The sequence below is a fragment of the Topomyia yanbarensis genome, unplaced genomic scaffold (assembly GCF_030247195.1).
Source record: "Topomyia yanbarensis strain Yona2022 unplaced genomic scaffold, ASM3024719v1 HiC_scaffold_4, whole genome shotgun sequence".
In the NCBI taxonomy this organism is placed as follows: Eukaryota; Metazoa; Arthropoda; class Insecta; order Diptera; family Culicidae; genus Topomyia; species Topomyia yanbarensis.
In genome coordinates this window covers 616,362-635,382 of record NW_026683602.1, presented here as the reverse complement: position 1 = coordinate 635,382, position 19,021 = coordinate 616,362, and the positions used below count along the sequence as shown (strand labels likewise).

Below are 19,021 nucleotides of genomic sequence, written 5' to 3'. Positions count from 1 at the left end.
ATGGAAAAATACTTGCCAAGGAAATTTGGCGTATTGGTACGGAATGGGGCAAGCTGATCGCTGAACAGTTACACAGCCTTTCGATTAGGTGGATTGGACTGTGCGGGAAGATTAGTGAAGTGAAAGTTCTTCGTTGTTTCTTCCGGAATTTCTCGCCGCAGCAAATCAGTGATTCATGTATTCATGGGAGCTAGCGTAGTAGCCTGTGCATGCTTGGGCTACTCAATGATAACAGTTAAGGGGGAAAGCTGGTGTTCATTGATAGTGGCAAAAACTAGACTTCGAATGCAATCAATTCCGCGTTTGGAGCTACAAGCGGCCATGATGGAATCACGGTTATCACATAATATCTGTTTTCTCTTACTATGAACATTCAAAGGCGCTTCCTGTGGACAGATTCGCCAGTAATTGCCTGGCTTCGCTTCGATAGTCCCGTTGCCATCAGTTCGTATCCTTTGGGGCTTACGAGATTCTACACTCGCCAGTGTAGATGAGTGGCGATACGAACTTTCTCGAGAAAACATTGCAGATGATGCCACAAGATGGAGCTCAGGACAATCATTCACCCCAACCTGTTGTTGGTATCATTTCTGCTAGATCTGGAGTCAATAGTCTATTGCAGCGGTAAATGCAGAGAACGAAGAAATTCGAGTGATCGCCGTACATCGAACAGTAACAGAAGTGGTGGCCTAATGGGGGCCCGTACACGAGGCGTTATCAGTACCTCCACAGGTTCGGGCACGCGGAGGTCCCAGTCTGCCCGGACTGCCCAGGTGTAGATGAAACTGCCGAACACATACTGTTCGTATGTCATCGGTTCGACGTCGAAAGAAGAGCAATGCTTGACGTCTGTGGCTGGGACACAACCTCTGATACCCTTATTCAGCGGATGTGTCAATCGGTGGAGAAGTGGAACGCAGTCTCGGCTGCTACCATCCAGATTGCCAGTAGGCTACAGGTAATCTGGCGAACCGAGCAACAGACGACGGGCACGGCTAACTAGTGATTGGTTAGCTGGAGCGAAAAAGGCCAAGCGCAAAATAAGAGAGTGAATGGTCTGTTCATGCCGAGGTAGGTTGGCGCAGCGAATGGCAACCGCGTAAGGGGTAAACCCAGCCACCCCGAAGCAAGACAGAAGAGTGAGTGTATAGGCGTATAAGTGGACTGCCTCATGCCAAGACGGGAGGGTCGTAGCGTAGTATGTTGGAACTCTGCCTCATGGCGTGGCAGAGGAGTGAAAGGGTGAGCATCCAAGTCAGTCTCACACTGCATGTTAAGGGTGAGCATAAAAGTCAGCCTCACAGGTTGGTAGAGGCTAGCACAAAAGTCAGCCTAGCAAGGAATGAAAAAGGTGAGCACAAAAGTCAGCCTCGCATGGTATGTCAGAAGTGGGGCCTAAGAAAAATGTCCCACATGGGATGCCAGAGGGAGTGACAAAGGTACAATAGAGTGGCACGATTGAGAGTGAATCAGGTGATAGGGTGAGCACCCAAGTCAGCCTCACATGGTATGGGTAGGGCGAGCACAAAAGTAAGCCTAGCAAGGAATGAGTAAGGTGAGCACACAAGTCAGCCTCGCATGGAACGTAAAAGGTGAGCACAAAAGTCAGCCTCATGTGGGAGTGTTTGAGAGTGAATCAAAGTGCGATTGAGAGAGCACCCAAGTAAGCCTCATACAGGATGTATGAACACGTGAGTGAGAGTGAATGAGTACATTTAGTACAGCCATCCCCCCAGAAGTAATACCGAGAGGTAGTTCCTGGGAGGAATGATGGCGGAGCCCAATGGAGTTTAGTCGGTATTAATGGCTGGTCACCATTCGAGTCCGACACGCCCCCAGTGCACCCCGTGCGGTAGATTGGACCCTACCAATAGCACGTGTACTGGGCTAGGACATAAAGGTCTTCTCCATTGTAAAAAAAAACAAAAAACACGATGCGTTAGTAATGTCACTACTGAGCAGTAATGTCACTTTCAATGAACGTGTAAGGCGAGTAATGATGGAATTCCCATACAATTCCAGTAATTTCAGTAATTACTTAGTAATGACACTTTTATTGCGCGTGTAAGGGCCCCTAATGGAAACACCGACCACCGCGGAAACGCCCCTTATACTTTTGAACGAGTACACAGAGGCAGAATGGATGTTGTGGCCTCATGCACAGGCACATGCATACACGAAGGAACTATCTCTGTGGGCTGATGGACGTAACGTTTCCAAAGGACGTTTACTTCGTATGCTGTCCTCATTCGTGGACGAAAAAAGAGTTTTACGAGTTGGTGGATGTGTTGGAAACGCGCCAGATATTCCCTACGATTCCACGCACCCTGTCGTGTTGCCAAGAAACCATAGAATTACTTACCTCGTCGTGTTTAGTTTCCACCAGCGGTTCATTCATACCAAGAGTGAAACAGCATGCAACGAGTTAAGGCAGCAGTTCTACATTGCGAGGATGCGAACGGTAGTACGGAGTGTATGCAGAAGCTGTCAGTATTACAAGAATAAAAGGGCAACGGCAGTACCACCCTTGATGGGACCACTTCCGAGGGTCCGATTGACGCCATTCATTCGGCGATTTGTTTACATCGGCGCGGTTTATAAGGGTCCATACGAAGTGGAAGTTGGTCGCAGTATCGTGAAGCGGTGGATATGCTTATTCATCTGCCTTACGATACGAGCAGTTCATTTGGAACTGACACACAGTTTGTCTACGAAGTCTTGTGTGATTGCTCTCCGAAGATTTATCAGCTGACATGGGGGTCCGCTTAAAGGGTTCACAGACAACGGTACCAACTTTGTGGTAGCAAGTCGTCAGTTATAAGAGGAGATGAGGAAGATTACAGAGATAAACGAAGCATGTGCATCCACGTTTGCTGACACTCGAACTCAGTGGCATTTAACGTTTCCGCAGCTCCTCACATAGGTGGGCGAATGGTGAGGTCCGTCAATAAAAAAAAACAATGCAAGTGTTCTCCGTAATCTACATCAGCCAAGTGACGAAGTTTTGGAGACGATAATGTTGGAAGCGAAAGGGATCGTCAATTGCCGTCCATTAACCTACGTTCAATTGAGAGCTCCAGATCAAGAATAAAACAGTCAATAGTGGATCAGCCAGATGTCCGATGTGCGCTCCGAGCAAACCAGTGTGATCGCTTGTGTAAGTTGTTTTCATCCGAATGCTTACAGAAAATATATCCACTATAACAGAGCAAAATTAAATCAGGAACACTTTGCTTCTTGTACCAGGCCGCTTCGAGAATCACCAATAGTTTCAGTTGTATTTAACTCGTAAATTCTGAATCCAGAATTGACTCACTGGTGATGATGCCCTTAGCATCCAACATTAATTCAAGAGTGCTGATTCAAATGGTCGTTAGTGACAAATGTAAACAAACTGAGTTATTTGCAGCGCAGCATGTGATTACAACATAGCTAACGAATACCGAAAACCAGGATTCATTATACCCAGTATTTATCAAAATAACAAGCATTATATAAAAAGTCGCAAAGTTTTCATGATCATATTTTGAAATTTTGCACTTGAGACCTTTTAAATTGAAAGGACCTATGCGTGAAACTTTTCAAAACCTCTGCAACTGCTCATAGGCGCCATGGAAAAACGACGCAAGATTCATTTCATTCTATGTTTTTCCCACTTCACATAGGTACCTTGTAAAAACGTCCTAAGCATAAAAATAAAAGAAATTATTTTCTTCTGTTCATGCGACTTATTTTCGAAGTTGAATTTAAAAGGTATAATAAATTAAATGATAATTGGAAAGCTTGGTTATTCTAAAGTAACATGCCATTCGTTGGTTTTAACCACTTCCAGCCAATGGTTTGCTATTATAAACTAAAGTTTCCCGCAATTTTTTTCGGCAAGACTTCTGTTAAATCCACTGCAACTATTTACCATAGTAATGAAGAACATTCGTAATCTGGTGCTCATTTTGTCTAAAACTTTGAAGAAATTCAATATTCGTCGTAAGAGCTACCTTTGCTGAAAAAAGCCTTATGTGCAGCGTCGTATGATTCATAGGGCCGAAAAAAGACCTATGTGAAAGGTCCTATAATTTCAAAAGGACGCATCATTCTAAATCGCTTAAAAACTACATTAGCACTAAACATTTCATATTTTTAGTATTATTTACCCAAAGAGTATAGTCCTTAGACTATATTGGCATAATTGTTCCATCAAAACACATATTTGTTCTCTAATAGGGATTTGTTTTAGGTCCATGAATCTTCAGCCTCGTTTTTCTCAGTTCGAGCTCAATGTCACTTAGGACCTTTTGAATAAGTACTCTTGAATTGTTCAAATTTTTGGAACAAGGTCCATAGGTCTTAGTAGTATTCTACTTCAAAACTGTTTATTCCTTCTATTTAGAGGTTATTAGCTGTAATAATCCAGCAAATCTAAATTTTCAAGATTTATTGCATTATTGTCTTAAAAACATAGCAATCTCACACCTTCGCGCCTTTTTTCCTCGATGCTGTCAGTTTACTTGATTCCCAAATCACGCTCGCGAGAGAATAACCGACCGGTACAAGCGGGCCGCGATGAACAGGACAAACAAAGAGCGTAGTGATGCGAAAAAACACGTGCAACTGACTGACTGTATACCCGTGCGATTCATTCATACTTTTTTTTCCTCCACCGCCGTACGTCGGGTGAAGCTTTTGCATTCGACGTTGATGTGGCAGTGTTCAGTTTTTCTTCGCTCGTTCATTGACCACGTCGTCGTCACCGTCGCCACCATCCTCGCTGGCACTTCTGCGCACTTGCAATCGCCGTGTCGGAAAAAGTCGTAATCATTTTAGTTAAAGTGAAATTTTCGTTACGGAAATTGTAACAAAAGCTGCCAAATTGTGATAGTTTTTTGAACACGGTCTCTGTACGAGTGTGCTGGAAACGACTGAGGTTTGAGTGAGTGAACGACAGACAGTATAGCGAGCGAAGATAAATCTCGATTGACCTTGAACAGAGGTTCCCCCCGTTCGGAGCGCTAGTGCTCTCCCCCGTTTGCAAGTAAAGTGAAAAATAAACAAATTTTAATCGTGTGTTTTGTTCTGCTAATCGACATGGCTTGCTGTGGTGGTTGCTGTTGATGAGAAGGCGGCAGAGAATACTATTTTGGCAGGCAACAGAACGAAGGATAGGCGGCGTAAGTGTAACCAATGATGGGTGTGAAATGGCCTTGAACGGGTGGGTGGTGTGGTGGTATCAGGGGTGCGATTAACCTAGTTTTGTGCGATTTTTGGGAAACGCACAGGGGCGTTGACATCTATCGATGTTTACGTTGAACGGTCGAATGAGACGCGTGGAAAAACTAGGTCAGTCTGTTCGATTACGGTCTTATCTTTGGAACAAGACACGCGTTCTGATTGCAAGTCTCGAGAGTAAACGATCGCGATGTTTACTAATGTGTCGAGAGCATCCAATTTATTGAGTACAGTCAGCTGCATTTATTTCGATTGGAAATAAACTGATGTGTTTTTCTGCATTACCAGACATCGAATAAGAAAGAGTTGATTGTAATAAATTCCACCCTCGGGAAAAGGCAATTTGTCACTCGATAGGACAAGCACTTGCTGACTACTCAATCATTTTTATTGTACACAAGCTTGCCAAAGATGGAAAGCTCGCAAATTTTCCGACGTGGCAAGTCCAATTATAAACTTTTCAGCCAGTTCTCATTGAACTAGCATGCCAGTCGATGGTGGACTGGTATAGGAGCACGTAGTAAGCCGTGAAAAAATTCGCATCCATCCGATTTGAGTTAGGCCTGGTTTCTTTTTTTTCCTACCAATCAACACAGGTCAATAAACAAGCGCGCGTTTAACGCGCACAAGCGCACAGACACGCGCACGGCTTTGTTCGTGAATCACGACGTACCCGCATGATGAGATAAGACACACAGACGAGCGCACGGGCACAACCTAACACACACCAACATCCCAACGCTGTCGTATTAATTTAGCTATTTTTTTGCAGAATATGAGGCCAGCATCTAGTACCCGACGAGATTCGCAACGTGTAGCAGTACTGAAGACCGCAGCAGGCACTGCTCAACTTCCGGAACAGCACCGTTTCTACGCCCGCACTGCGTCAAAGGTTCCCTCGATCGTCATCGTAGCGAGCAAGACTCACTTTAATCATCAAAGCCGTCATTTTCCGTTTCGTTTGGTACCGCACAAATTCCGAACTACCCTTACGTAGGGATGCCGCTTGGCTCTAGCGTGACAACCCGGACCGGAAGCTGTTGAACAAAGGACCTTCTAGTGTGGTGTCGTGTCAGTAATTTACTATTTATTAGCTTGAAGAAACCATTCCTGTATAAATGTGCTTGAAAAAAGTGTTCAAAATTTGCGCGTTGACCCCATTCTGATGAGTTTGTTATTGTTTTGGGGTTCTGTTTGTATCAAAACAAAATACACTCATACCCAAACACGTGCCCGTGAATAAGAATTGTAGTGTAGTGTTCGGTTGCAAATAGAAACAATAAATCTCGGCGATCAGTTTAACGTTGACATTGCAAGTGGTAAACAATTTTATAAAGGTGTCGCGACTTTTCCGTTTCCAAAGCACTTGTACAAGTGCGGTGCTCGTGTGCTTCAAATCAAAACATCCCAAACAGAATGGCTGCAGCAGCTGATAACGGTGACAGCAACCCGATCACCGGAGAACCTTCGGTGTGGATCTTCGGCTACGGGAGCCTCTGCTGGTATCCGGGTTTTGAGTACGACAAATGCATCACGGGCTACATTCGAGGCTACGTGAGACGCTTCTGGCAGGGTAATACGACCCACCGGGGAACGAAGGAAAAGGTAAGAAGGCTTGAGCGGTCTGGTCTGTCTGGCGGTTAGCCAAAACCAAAGCCGCCAGTAACGGCTTCCCACAAGCTCTCGGATTACATACAAAGTTGCATGCATAATACACAAGCAAACAATCTCTCTCGCTTTTCTATCGTCATCGTCACGACTGGTTGGCAGTTTGCGAATGGATGGATGGCGGGCGGGAAGGAATTACACGATGCTTTGAATGGTCCCGGTCGGTTTTGCGCTGTACACGTGTATGATTTACGAGTGTTTACGGTGAAGAAAAAATTTTGTTTGTAGAACATGCGACATTTGATTAGGTCCCGCATTGGGAATCGATGTCTTGTGTGCTGACGCGGACTATTTTCTGACATTTGCGTCAGATCATATTGCAGTAGGCTCTGTTCACGGATAGAGCTTCTTTTATTTTCGAGGCCGCATTGAGAAGATGAATGTGGCATTCGATATTATAGTGTTATAAGTGACAAATCTTGCATAACAGTAGGTATTGCACATTTCACACCAAATTGGACTATCGCATAAGTGTGTACAATTCTTCGATGTCAAATCGTTCAATTTATCGATGCGGTTAAGTTTTATAAATAAAGAGACGAATGCGCTCAGGCCTCCGAAACGAATCGACTGAAATTAACACCATTATCACACTTTAAAGGAGTGTGCCCACTTGTGTGATAGTCCAATTTGTCCAATGTAATGTGCGATACTAATAGTTAGCAGCAAGCCGTAAGTGTGCCGTCTGTTATAGGACACGTGTGAATATCTATCAAAACACGATTCAGTAGGCAGACGTATAGAAAAAAAAAACGAAACCAGTCTTCTATATTACATTCAACTGGTTTGGTCGTTGGAGAATGTCAAACAAATCTATGCAATTTGCATAATTTATTCGCTGCTAAGCGGCTAAATCCAGACAAAGTAGGCAGCATGAAATTATATCTATAGGCAAACTTTATCACTCTTATTTTGGACTATATCTTACTTGTGATATGATATAAAGTCACCCATGTGTTCAACCAAAATTTTTTGGAAGATTTAGTCGTATACTGGCTTACATCTCTCTTAGGTTAAATAACACCTACAAAAAAAATATTTTGGAATAGCCAAAAAATACCAAATGCTTCGGGGTTAAAGTCTTTGATCGAAACCAGTAAAAAAATCTCGAATATTTTTGCAGCATTCTAGACCATCCAAACTGTTCCGGAGTTAAGATCTTGGGATATACAGAAATAACGAAGTCTGGTGTTTCTTTGAACTCAGTCTTCCTGAAAGGCCCAGATCAGCTAACATCGCTGTTGTCAGTGCTGATCCGTTACATCAGCTAGTTGTTTCACCAAGTGCGAATGAGAAACGAAGACCAGCATTGCCAGCGCTTCTTCTGGAAAAAACACCAACGAGTCGGAGCCCAGTATCTACGTCGTTCAGGTTGTTTGTTGTTTGCCGAGCACAGCGCAACACGCAAAGAACATCAACGCAAAATGGTTCGAGCAGAACCAACAAGCGGCGGTCGATGCAATAATCTAGCAACACTGCGTTGATAATATGCTCGTGAGCACCGAGACGGAGAAAAATCCAGTGAATCTTCCACAACAAGTCAAAAAGATTCACTAGCAAGCTGGGTTTCAAATTCGAAACTGGATATCAAACTCCGCTACGGTCGTGGCTAAACTGCAACAGGTAACGAAGGAAGATAAGAACCTAAACATCAGTGACGAAACTGGCACAGAAAAAGTGCACGAAATGTGACGGAATACGACGACAGACCGATTCACTTTCAGAATATCCTCCCGTTACGATGAAAATCTGCTCTCCAACACTCAGCGGCCGACCAAACGCGAAGTGAAAGGCTAGAGGCGAGTATTCTATAGTCGATGGTGGTCAACGAGCATCACAGAATTCACTATTGTTTCAGCATTCCGCCATTCATCCGTCCATAACAACATCTACGTTCAACAAAAATCGGAAAACTGTAGACGGCATATGCACACATGTTACTAAAATGTGAGAGGGCTGCGTACCAAAATATACGAATTATTTCTTGCTGTGAACGAAAGCATACCCTCGGTGAAACTTTTTGGTGAAGAGCACAATATGTACAGAAGTGATCACGATAAGCGAAATAGTCGTAATGTGTCTGGCGGAGGAGTACTTATAGCTGTTCACGGGAATTTGGCATCTGCAGTGGTACGCGTTGATTCAGCTGCAGACTTCGAACTCGTGTTTGCCCGGTTTCAATTGAAAGACTGTTTTATCCCACATAGGGTAGACGAGCCCTTATTCATCTCATTAGTCGGGATATCACACTCTTTCGCGGATAACTCGGCTTTCAGTGATTGGAATGCTCTTAAATCGGTATCAACATCTTTGCTTCGTTTCTAAGAAGCAGTACAATAAAAAATCTCGCCTGGAAAATGTAAAATACTCCCATTTGAGCGAAGCGAAAAGTCAAGTACAACGCACCCTTATTCGTCCTACCATTTGAGTCAATGCGTTGAATAGAGAGAGCAGATACTGCTCTAACTAATGTGTTCAAATGGGTAGGATGAATAGAGGTGCTAAGATGAATTAGGGCACAGTAACCCTATGTGCCGGCTATAACCCTCCAGAGGTTCGACGAACTTGATCGCTTACTAAATGTTTTGCTGAATCTATTAGCAACGGACTCGATAATGTAGGCATCGACGATTTGACCCTTGTCTGTGGCGATTTCAACCAGGCAGACCTCCAGTAGACCGTGAATAAAAACTACGTTATTACAGCTCAACCCGACAGTGTAGGACCAGCAAGTGCCGCTTTGCTAGACGTTATGTCATTTTTTAACTTGCAGCGGTTCAGCAATATTCGGAATCATTGGGAACATACACTTGATTTGGTGTTTATGAACAACAGATAATGAGTTGTAACTGAAGCTGCCATATAGCTGGTGAAAGGCTAGTAGGGTACTGTTAAACTGGCTAACTCGTACCGTCGCTAAGCAGCGCAAACCAATCCAATCGCTTTAGAGTAATCGCATACTGAGATTACTGAAAAGTGAAAAGAATTCTTCCCAACGCCACTACCGCATGCTTCGAACGCCAATTACAAAAATCTGCTTTGCAAAAGCAAGTGCTTCGTACAAAAGCTTGAATGCAATGCTCTACAAACAACATATTGCCAGAATGCAAACCCGGCTTCGCAGAAATCCCAAGTTTTTGGAAATTTATCAATTCTAAAAGAAAAGCTTACGAAGGCGTACCTTCTACAGTGTCTTTGAATGGTGTTTCAACAACTTCTGCTATTGAAAAATTGAGATTCCTGTCGATGTCGAAGTTCGAGCTGCAAGTAGCCCTACTCGGTGTTCGATTGGCGGATACGTTCGTCCATCACGGTTAGCAAACGGTACTTCTGGACAGATTTCAAGGACGTGTTATGCTGGCTTAGTTCCGGCAACCAGCTATATGACCAATTCGTTGCGTTTCGCATCAGTAAAATTTTAGAGCGCAGCTTTCGTTTTTCGGTACGGCAAAAACTTGTAGCACTCTACGAAACAAAAACATCGTGTCTTTGAACCGCTGATGCAACAGGGGCTGTCTAAAGTGGAGAACTATCTGTTCCGCCAAGCGCAGTCTGAAGTGTATATCGATGTGATCGCTTTGTTACCCTGCGAGAAATGAGTGGACGAAGATGATGAGCAACAAACCAATGTTCCGTTTCGGCTGCCTAGACGAAAATGGAGTTGCTTGTGTCCGCGGTCGAACAAAAGATGCAATGCTGTTGAACCCGTCATTTTACCTCGTAACCATCGCATCACACAGTTGATCATTGCCGACATTCAAGAACTTTTCAACCACCAAAACCATTCCACAATCATCAACGAAGTTCTACAACGTTTCCTTATTCCTCGTTTGACCATGCGATCCGGAGAGAGTGCCAGCGGTGCAAACACGATCGAGCAAAACCGCAACCTCCAGCGATGGCTGCTCTTCCACATTCTCGTCTGGCCGCTTTCAGCCGTCTGTTCACCTACATGGGGGTTCTAGTTCTAGTTGGACGACACTCGCGCCATCCTCCTGCACATCACTCACACACTGACTAACAACACTTGCATGATGGAAATTCGAAACGCCATGACTAGGAGGGGATTACCGGTTATCATCTACAGCGATCGCGGAACTAACTTCCAAACAACAAGCCAGACGCTCAAGCCGGCGATCGAGCCGATTTCGGAAAACTGGCTAGCGGATTTACCTTAGGTCGCACCTAGTGGAGCTTAAACCGTCGGGCTCGCCCCACATGGGAGGAGTACAAAGCTGAATTTAGCCAAGCTACACACATTGTCAACTAGCGACCACCGACCGACATTCCCTTGGATAACGACGATTCATCTGTGCTAACGCATTCTAATAATTTCCTCTTACTAAACTGTTCTATTCAGTTGGTTCCCTTCGATGACAGCCTGGTACATAGAAGGAACTGTTGGACTGCAGTCACAGATCATGGCAGACTTGTTCTGGAAACTGGATTCGTAACTATCCACGATCACACAGAACCAAGTGGTTTACTCCAGCAAGACCAATTACCGTCGGCGACGATGTGCTGATCGTCGAACTCAAAGTTTAACCGGAACTGCTGGCCTAAGGGTGGAGTTATTGCTACGCAACAGGCTCCCGACGGGCAGGTACGGTGCGCAACTGTACAGACAGCAACCAGTGGAATCTACGAGCGGTCTGTAGTATCTTTAGCTGTGCTTGACGTAGGCGCTGTAGAAAATACGCTGACGGTTAATCCTTTGCACATTCTGTGTTAAAGTTGAATGAAAAAATAACCCAGCTATAATGAAAGCTATCCGTTGTAGACACGTTATAGCTCGGTTGTACAGTTTCGTCCAACAGCAAGCAATACAGAACGGCTGTAGAAGGAAATTGCTAGCTTGTGTTGTCAAATAACATTTTGAGCAAATTTACATTGAGTTGGTTGAGACTTGAAGAAATATCTGCTTTCTCGCCCTCTATATCTTAGGATTATTCACTAAACGCAAAGTCTTTGTTCTTAGTTTCTTCACAAATGGCGCTGGCTATCGATTTGGAGGTATCGGGCGAAGCTTTTGCCGCTGCCATTATTTCCCCAAAGTTGTCAACCGATTTTGGTTTAGATGATGGTAATACTGCCAACTGGTTCCGTGTTGTATTGGATGGCCGTAGATAAGCTGTTCTTAATGGTTCATTAAGGTTCTCTTGGTTTCTCTTAATGTGCAGGCTGATCACAGAATGGCAGGTATTAACCCATTACTGGGCAGTGTCAAGCAATCAATATCGACTAGGAACAACTTGGGAAATGTTCGAAAAATGAACCGCTTACGTATGATATGAGCTTTTTCTAATCCTGCATTTTTACAAAAATTGCAGCTTCTTTTCTAATCAAAAACACGGGACAATTTAAAACTCAACCATTTTGCTAAATTTTCAAATTTTGGAAAAACCGTGACAGACAGTTGCCAAGAGTATACAAAAATGAATACTTTTCTAATTTTCTATAACAGACTAAATGGCATGACCGGAATCCTACCAACCGTTTGACCTTGCATTCTTGAGATCTTGAAATCTTGTTAAAAGTTTCATAATAAACGATTCTAATCCAAAAAGTCTCATCCCATTCGCATTACCGGTTCTCTTGCAATCCCCCTAACGTTTGGTGCAGCGAGATAACGATTCCGAATATCGTACACTGTGTATCGCTTTCGACTGATGAAGAGGGAGCGGGCTACAAGAAGTTATAGTGCTCCAATTCAGATGAAATTTTGAAGGTATTTTCTAAAATGCACATACACTAAGGTTTTTTTTACACGGTTTTTTTTACACGGCTTTTTTTACACGGCTTTTTTTACACGGTTTTCGCAATTAGCACGGTTTTTTTTTGCACGGTTTTCGCAAAAAGTCCTTTTAAAGGCAAAAGACTTAGACGATTTCTCAACAATTTTTTTTGCACGGGTTTCGCAAAAATGTTCCAAAAGTCCTTTTGGAGGCAAAAAACTTAGACGATTTTTGATCAATTTTTTTTTTGCGCCGATTTCGCAATTAACACGGTTTTTCGCAAAAATATTCTAAGTCCTTTTAAAGGCAAAAGACTTAGACGATTTCTCAACAATTTTTTTTGCACGGGTTTCGCAAAAATGTTCTAAGTCCTTTTGGAGGCAAAAAACTTAGACGATTTTTGATCAATTTTTTTTGCGCGGATTTCGCAATTAACACGGTTTTAGCAAAAATCCTTATGAAGGCAAAAGACTTAGACGGTTTTTGACCAAGTTTTTTTTGCACGGATTTTGAAATTTACACGGTTTCTGCTTTTCCATTTTGAATGCAAAGAATTTCGAAGATTTTTGGAAAAGTGGAAGTGATTGCTTTTGGAACAGCATTAACGAGTAGATGCCAAATGTTCATGTCTGAGGCCATTTAGAAAACCAAGATGGCGACTTCCGGTTCAGTGGAATTCTCTGAAACCCCATCAATATGGCTATTTTTGGAACGGGATTGATGAGTGGACGTCAGATATCGATGTTTAAGGCTATTTGGAAAACCAAGATGGCGATCTCCGGTTCAGTGGAATTCTCTGAAACCCCATCAATATGGGTATTTTTGGAACGGGATTGATGAGTGGCCGTCAGATATCGATGTTTAAGGCCATTTTAAAAACCAAGAAGGCGACTTCCGGTTCAGTGGAATTCTCTATAACCCAATCAGCATGCATATTTTCAGAGCGGGCCTAATAGAGCGCATGATAGAGATCAGTGTCAGAGGCCATTTGGAAAACCAAAATGGCGACTTCAGGTTCATTGGAATTCTCTAAAATCGAATCAATATGGGTATTTTTGGAATGGAATTGACGAATAGACGCTAGATATCGATGTCTGGTGCCATATTGAAATTCAAGATGGCGACTTCCGGTTCTGTGGAATTCTCCAAAGCCCAATCAATATGAGTATTTTTGGAACGGGATTGACGAGTAGGTGCCAAATATCAATGTCTGAGACCATTTCGAAAATCAAGATGGCTACTTCGGTTTAGTAAAATTTTCAATTACCACAACAATGTGAGAATTTTTGTAATAGCGTTAATGAATAGATACCGGATGTCAATTCCGGAAGTCATGTTTTCATCTAAGATGGTGACTTCTATTTTAGTGCCAAGACGATGTTTTAGATATAAAGACACGCGGCGAGAAAAACAGTAAATTTGGCTGCACGGTTTTACAAATTATTTGTCTGCTAGTTTTGGCAACCAGGAATATTGTGTAAACAGCGAGTGATTTGTAGTTTTAATGAATGCTTGGCGAATTCCTTTTTTGAAATATTTCCCACAATACTCAATCATGTAACTTGGAAACGCATTGATTTACGTTACTGAGCCTGTCTACATGTTTTTCGTTGCATTAGAAAAAATGTATCGATGATGCAGGATGCAGACATGCATTTCTTTTCATTTCAATCTCGATACTCCCCACGCATTACTTCCTAAATCCGCCATATTTGTTTACATTGCTAGTTTGGAACCGTTGTTTTGGGTTCGATTGGAACTTTTGGCTTCAGTCTTCGCGCATCTCTATAAGCATCATCTCTGCTTTAGTGTACATCTCATTCATCTTAAGGGGGCTTCTGGTGTAGTGGGCAAAAAGTCGACTTCTTTTTTATCCGCTTAATTGTTAGTATTGAGCCTCTAGAATCGTCTCCCGCAATCTCGGTGACCACGCTGAACTTCTTTTGTTTTAAACAGCCATGCATTCCTCGCGCGTATTTGCTGTGACACACGCAGATTTCAATCTATCGGCAACAATTTTCTTAAGACTGACAGCGATAAAAATACAGTGTGAACAATACACTTTAAACTACTTCCACCCAAATTTTTAAGAGAAAATACCAAATGGATTGTTTTCCACGTCATTTTTTCCGTGATGCAATTTGATATGGAGTATCATTTAATACCGTTTTTTCGAAACCGCGTTTTTCAAATTGGTGAACACGATAACTCAAAAACTAATCAAAGAATTGACTTGATTTTTTTTATGAAAATGCACAATATGTGTAGCCTGTCGGTGAACCACAGAAAACGGAATGAAAAAATCGTTCTCTCTATTATTTTGAAGAAAAGTGCACGAATTTTACAGAAAAATATGAGATTTTTCGGTTTACATGAAGCCATTTTCCTAAACTCGAACTTTTTTTTGGGTTCATCGAGTAACTACAAGTCTAAGCTTTACAAATTTTACTTAATTTCCTGTGTCAAACAATTTTATCAAGAGTCATCGTGTTAGCCGCGGCGCTCCTCGACGTGGAAATGGTTGGACGTCTACTCTTGGAACGCTCGTATGTGTGGCTCTGCGTGGCTGCCGACCCTATTCTGCGCGGCGTGTAACGTGAGACGACTAATCTCACCTCACTCTACGTGACTTCACCCAATTCTGAAGAGTCACTTCGGGTGACGTGAGACTCCCATTTAACCGCAATGAGGAATCTCACCTCACCCGAGTCGACTCTCAGAATCGGGTGAGAAAAGTCACGTAAAGTGAGGTGAGTTTCGTCGTCTCACGTCACATGCCGCGCAGAATAAGGCCGTGCAAATATTTTTTTCGTACAGAATAAACGTACAAATTTAAAGCTTAACATTACATAAAAGATGCATTGTTCCCTTGCCTTCAAAATCGTAAAACAAAATAACTTTCGGTTTGAGCACTTTACACCAGACGCCCCCCTTAATAATACAGCGAAGACCTGATTTTATTATTTCCCCCTGATTATGTCAGCTTTTTGATTCGACTTTGACTCTCGCATGAAGATTCGCTCGATGAGCTCTAGCAGACGAACCAACTCAAATTCGAGTAAATCCATTCATGAGCACATTTTTCTTATCTTATAAATTCAAAATATACAAAAATAAATGTATCTTTTTGTTTTACGCTGGATATTTATACTAAATAATCAGAACCATCTTGGGTGTTACAATGACGCCAGACCTCTGGCAACTGCATATTTGTCAATCCAGTTCCAAAACACTCCATGTTGTGAGTTATACAGAATATCGCTAAGCCGATAGTCTCAATGTTGTATTTCAAAATGGCCTCAGACATTGATCTCTATCATGCGCTCATTAGGCCCGCTCGGAAAATATGCATACTGATTGGGTTATTGAAAATTCTGTTAGACCGGAAGTCGTCATCTTGGTATTCCAAATGGCCTCAGGCATCGATATTTGGTGCCTACTCGTTAACACTGTACCGAAAACAACCATATTGTTAAAGTGCGGGACAAAAGAAAACCTCAAGATCCGACGTTTCCACTTTTCCAAAAACCTAAGGAATTGGAAAAAGCAAAAACCGTGCTACTTGCATAATCCGTGCAAAAAAAACCTGTTCAAAAATCGTCTAAGTCTTTTGCATTGAATGTAACGCGGTTTTTTTTGCACGGTTTTCTGAATTAACACGGTTTTTTTTACACGGATTTCGCAATTAACGCGGTTTTTTTTACACGGATTTCGCAATTAACGCGGTCTTTTTTTACACGGATTTCGCAATTAACGCGTTTTTTTTTGCACGGTTTTTTTACACGGTACGTATCCCCCGTGTAAAAAAAAACCTTAGTGTACTATTAAAATATCTAATAATAATATGTTCGATTTCGTTAAACCCGACAAAAGTTTGTAACCATTTATGGTAAAACTGAATCAAAACAAAACATTGGGGCCGACTTAACAACTTCAGTTGGTGCAGATGTCCAAAATGAGTATATGTATAATATTTAATCAATGATTATTCCTGATTTGCGATATTATTAGAAAAATATTATATATTGTCATTACTTGCTGTATATAAAGGACGTTGAACAGCAACGTGTAAAACGACTAAAATGTTGCTGCTAATTGCAACATTAGGTTCTACGCGACAGTATTGTTTGAGAGCGAACAATGGAATAATATTGATACAAATTTATGTGATTTATTGGTCTATAATGAGCTACCGAAAATAAAAGTCGCAAGGATTGAACATGCTCCTCCGCAAAACCCGCCTCACATATATTAGAATATAAAAATCGGCAATAAACTTCAAGCGTTAAAATCGGTTTGAGATCCTGCAGTGTAAGAATCATTTGAAAAGTTCTCACACGTAAAACTCGGCAAGGTTGAACCTCCAGTATAAAAACCCGTTAAAAATAAATAAATCGTACGCAGGAGCATCCGTATATCGTGATGTTCAAGATTAAAAACCTATTTTAATCCACCTAGCGGTGCAATTGTGCCTTTCTCAATCATGAATCACGAGAATGTGTGCGTTGTTTATATTCATTAAAAACTTTTAAATGCATATATTACATTTTATTATTATACATCACATGACAACTATATACAGGAAAAAAAATCATTATTCGAGTTCTAAAGTTTTGAAAAAGAAAAAACAGCCACGGTAATATTGAACTGAAAAAAGGTGCGAAATCGGCAAAGTCCCAAAAAGTCGATTTTTATAAAAAAAAATTTCGAGATAACATAAAATCTCGACGTTTCATGCATTTTAAAGATGTTTGGCATCAAAAATACGAATTCGATTTCTGAAATTTCATGGGGTCCCCCCTTTGAAAAAAAAAAATTAGAGTTCCGACTTATATGGGAATTTCATATGTAACCGGACGATTTAGTCTATATTTCCGGACCCATATAAGCGATCCGTACGAAATTTTATAGACATCTGTGGGGATATTATAGCTATCATTTGGGACTAAGTTTGTGAAAATCGGCCCAACAATTTCCGGGAAACTGATGTGAGTTCGTAAATTTTGAAAGATGGCCACTTTTCCCGGGCACTTCCGGAACCGTCTATGGTGGTCAATGTAGTCAACAAAAGTTTGGTTGGCCGTCGGTGACCTAGAACAGCGAATTTAAGTTGTTTGAGAGACATTTTAGCGAAATTTTTATCTTTTTTGCTTTCATCGGAGTATCGGTTTGAATCACAATTTGCTATGTGATCGCACGCCACAACCTGTAACTCCGGAACCGGAAGTCGGATTGAGATGAAATTCAATAGCCATTTACGGGGACGCAATACCTTTCATTTGAGGCCAAGTTTAGTCGAATCGGACTAGCCATCTCCGAGAAACCGATGTGACTGTTATTCTGAATTTAGATACTTCCGCCGGGGCTTCCGGAACCGATGATGGTGGCCAATGTGGCCAAATAGACTTTGAATGGATGTTAGTGACCTAACAAATCGAAGCAGTTGTGGTCATATTTTGGAAAAAAATTCACCTTTATACATTCATTGCAGAATTTATTAAAATCGACATTTTCTGCGTGTTCGTACTCATCACCCTGTAATTCCGGAACCGGAAGTCGGATCCATTAGAAATTCAATAGCAGCCTATGGGAACGTTGCACTTTTCATTTGAGACTAAGTTTGACAAAATCGGTTCAGCCATCTCTGAGAAAAATGAGTGACATTTTTGGTCACATACACACACATACGCACATACACACACATACATATACACACACACAGACATTTGCCGAACTCGACGAACTGAATCGAATGGTATATGTCACTCGGCCCTCCGTTAGAAAGTCGGTTTTCAGAGCAATTGCAATACCTTTCTATTGAGAAAGGCAAAAAGCTACATTGTAAGAATCGTAGGGGAATTATGGTTAAAACCGACACCTTAAGCTTAACGCTTTATCTAAGTTACCACAAAACCAATAAAATTATAATTTTTATGCAGAATTCTTCTTCAGAAAATTCTTAACAAGACTTAATTTTTTCAGCGCTTCAAAAAATTAATTTCATTAAAAATTATTGGTTGTAAAACTTGGAAAACAAAGTGGCTTTTTGTAGGCACTGCGGGTAAAACCGACACCCCATAGAGGTAAGATCGACACCCCCTTTAATTTATTTTTACTCCACTTTATTAAAATCTTTATCTTTATTAAAAATGAGATATATGCGTGATTAATAAAGTGTGAGTATGTATGATGCAAATATGTGCTTTTTATTGCTTCATCATGTAGTGAGGGGAAGAAAGTTCGAAAGCGTAGTACTATAAATAAGAGTATTTTATGCTATAGGATTATTTCTTGATATGAGTATTTCCAAATAATCCTTGCGCACATCATTGCAACCTCCAGTGTCATTTTATTTCGTAAGAGAATATTTGCAAGCGTTCTACGTTCTGCTAATT

At 41.7% G+C, this 19,021-nt stretch overlaps 1 protein-coding gene across 2 annotated transcripts in view; it reads left to right on the top strand.

Moving 5' to 3' along the window:
- Positions 1-4,700: 4,700 nt before the first annotated feature.
- LOC131695496 (glutathione-specific gamma-glutamylcyclotransferase 1-like) overlaps positions 4,701-19,021 on the top strand; it is a 46,544-nt gene continuing 32,223 nt past the window's right edge. The window contains exons 1-2 of one of the 2 annotated variants that reach the window (XM_058984035.1): positions 4,701-5,165; positions 5,996-6,828. In XM_058984035.1, coding sequence (XP_058840018.1) covers positions 6,640-6,828 — 189 coding nt within the window. In that variant the 5' untranslated portion in view covers positions 4,701-5,165; positions 5,996-6,639. Of the gene's footprint in view, positions 5,166-5,697; positions 5,820-5,995; positions 6,829-19,021 lie in introns of those variants that run through there. The other variant, XM_058984036.1, reaches the window with a different exon arrangement.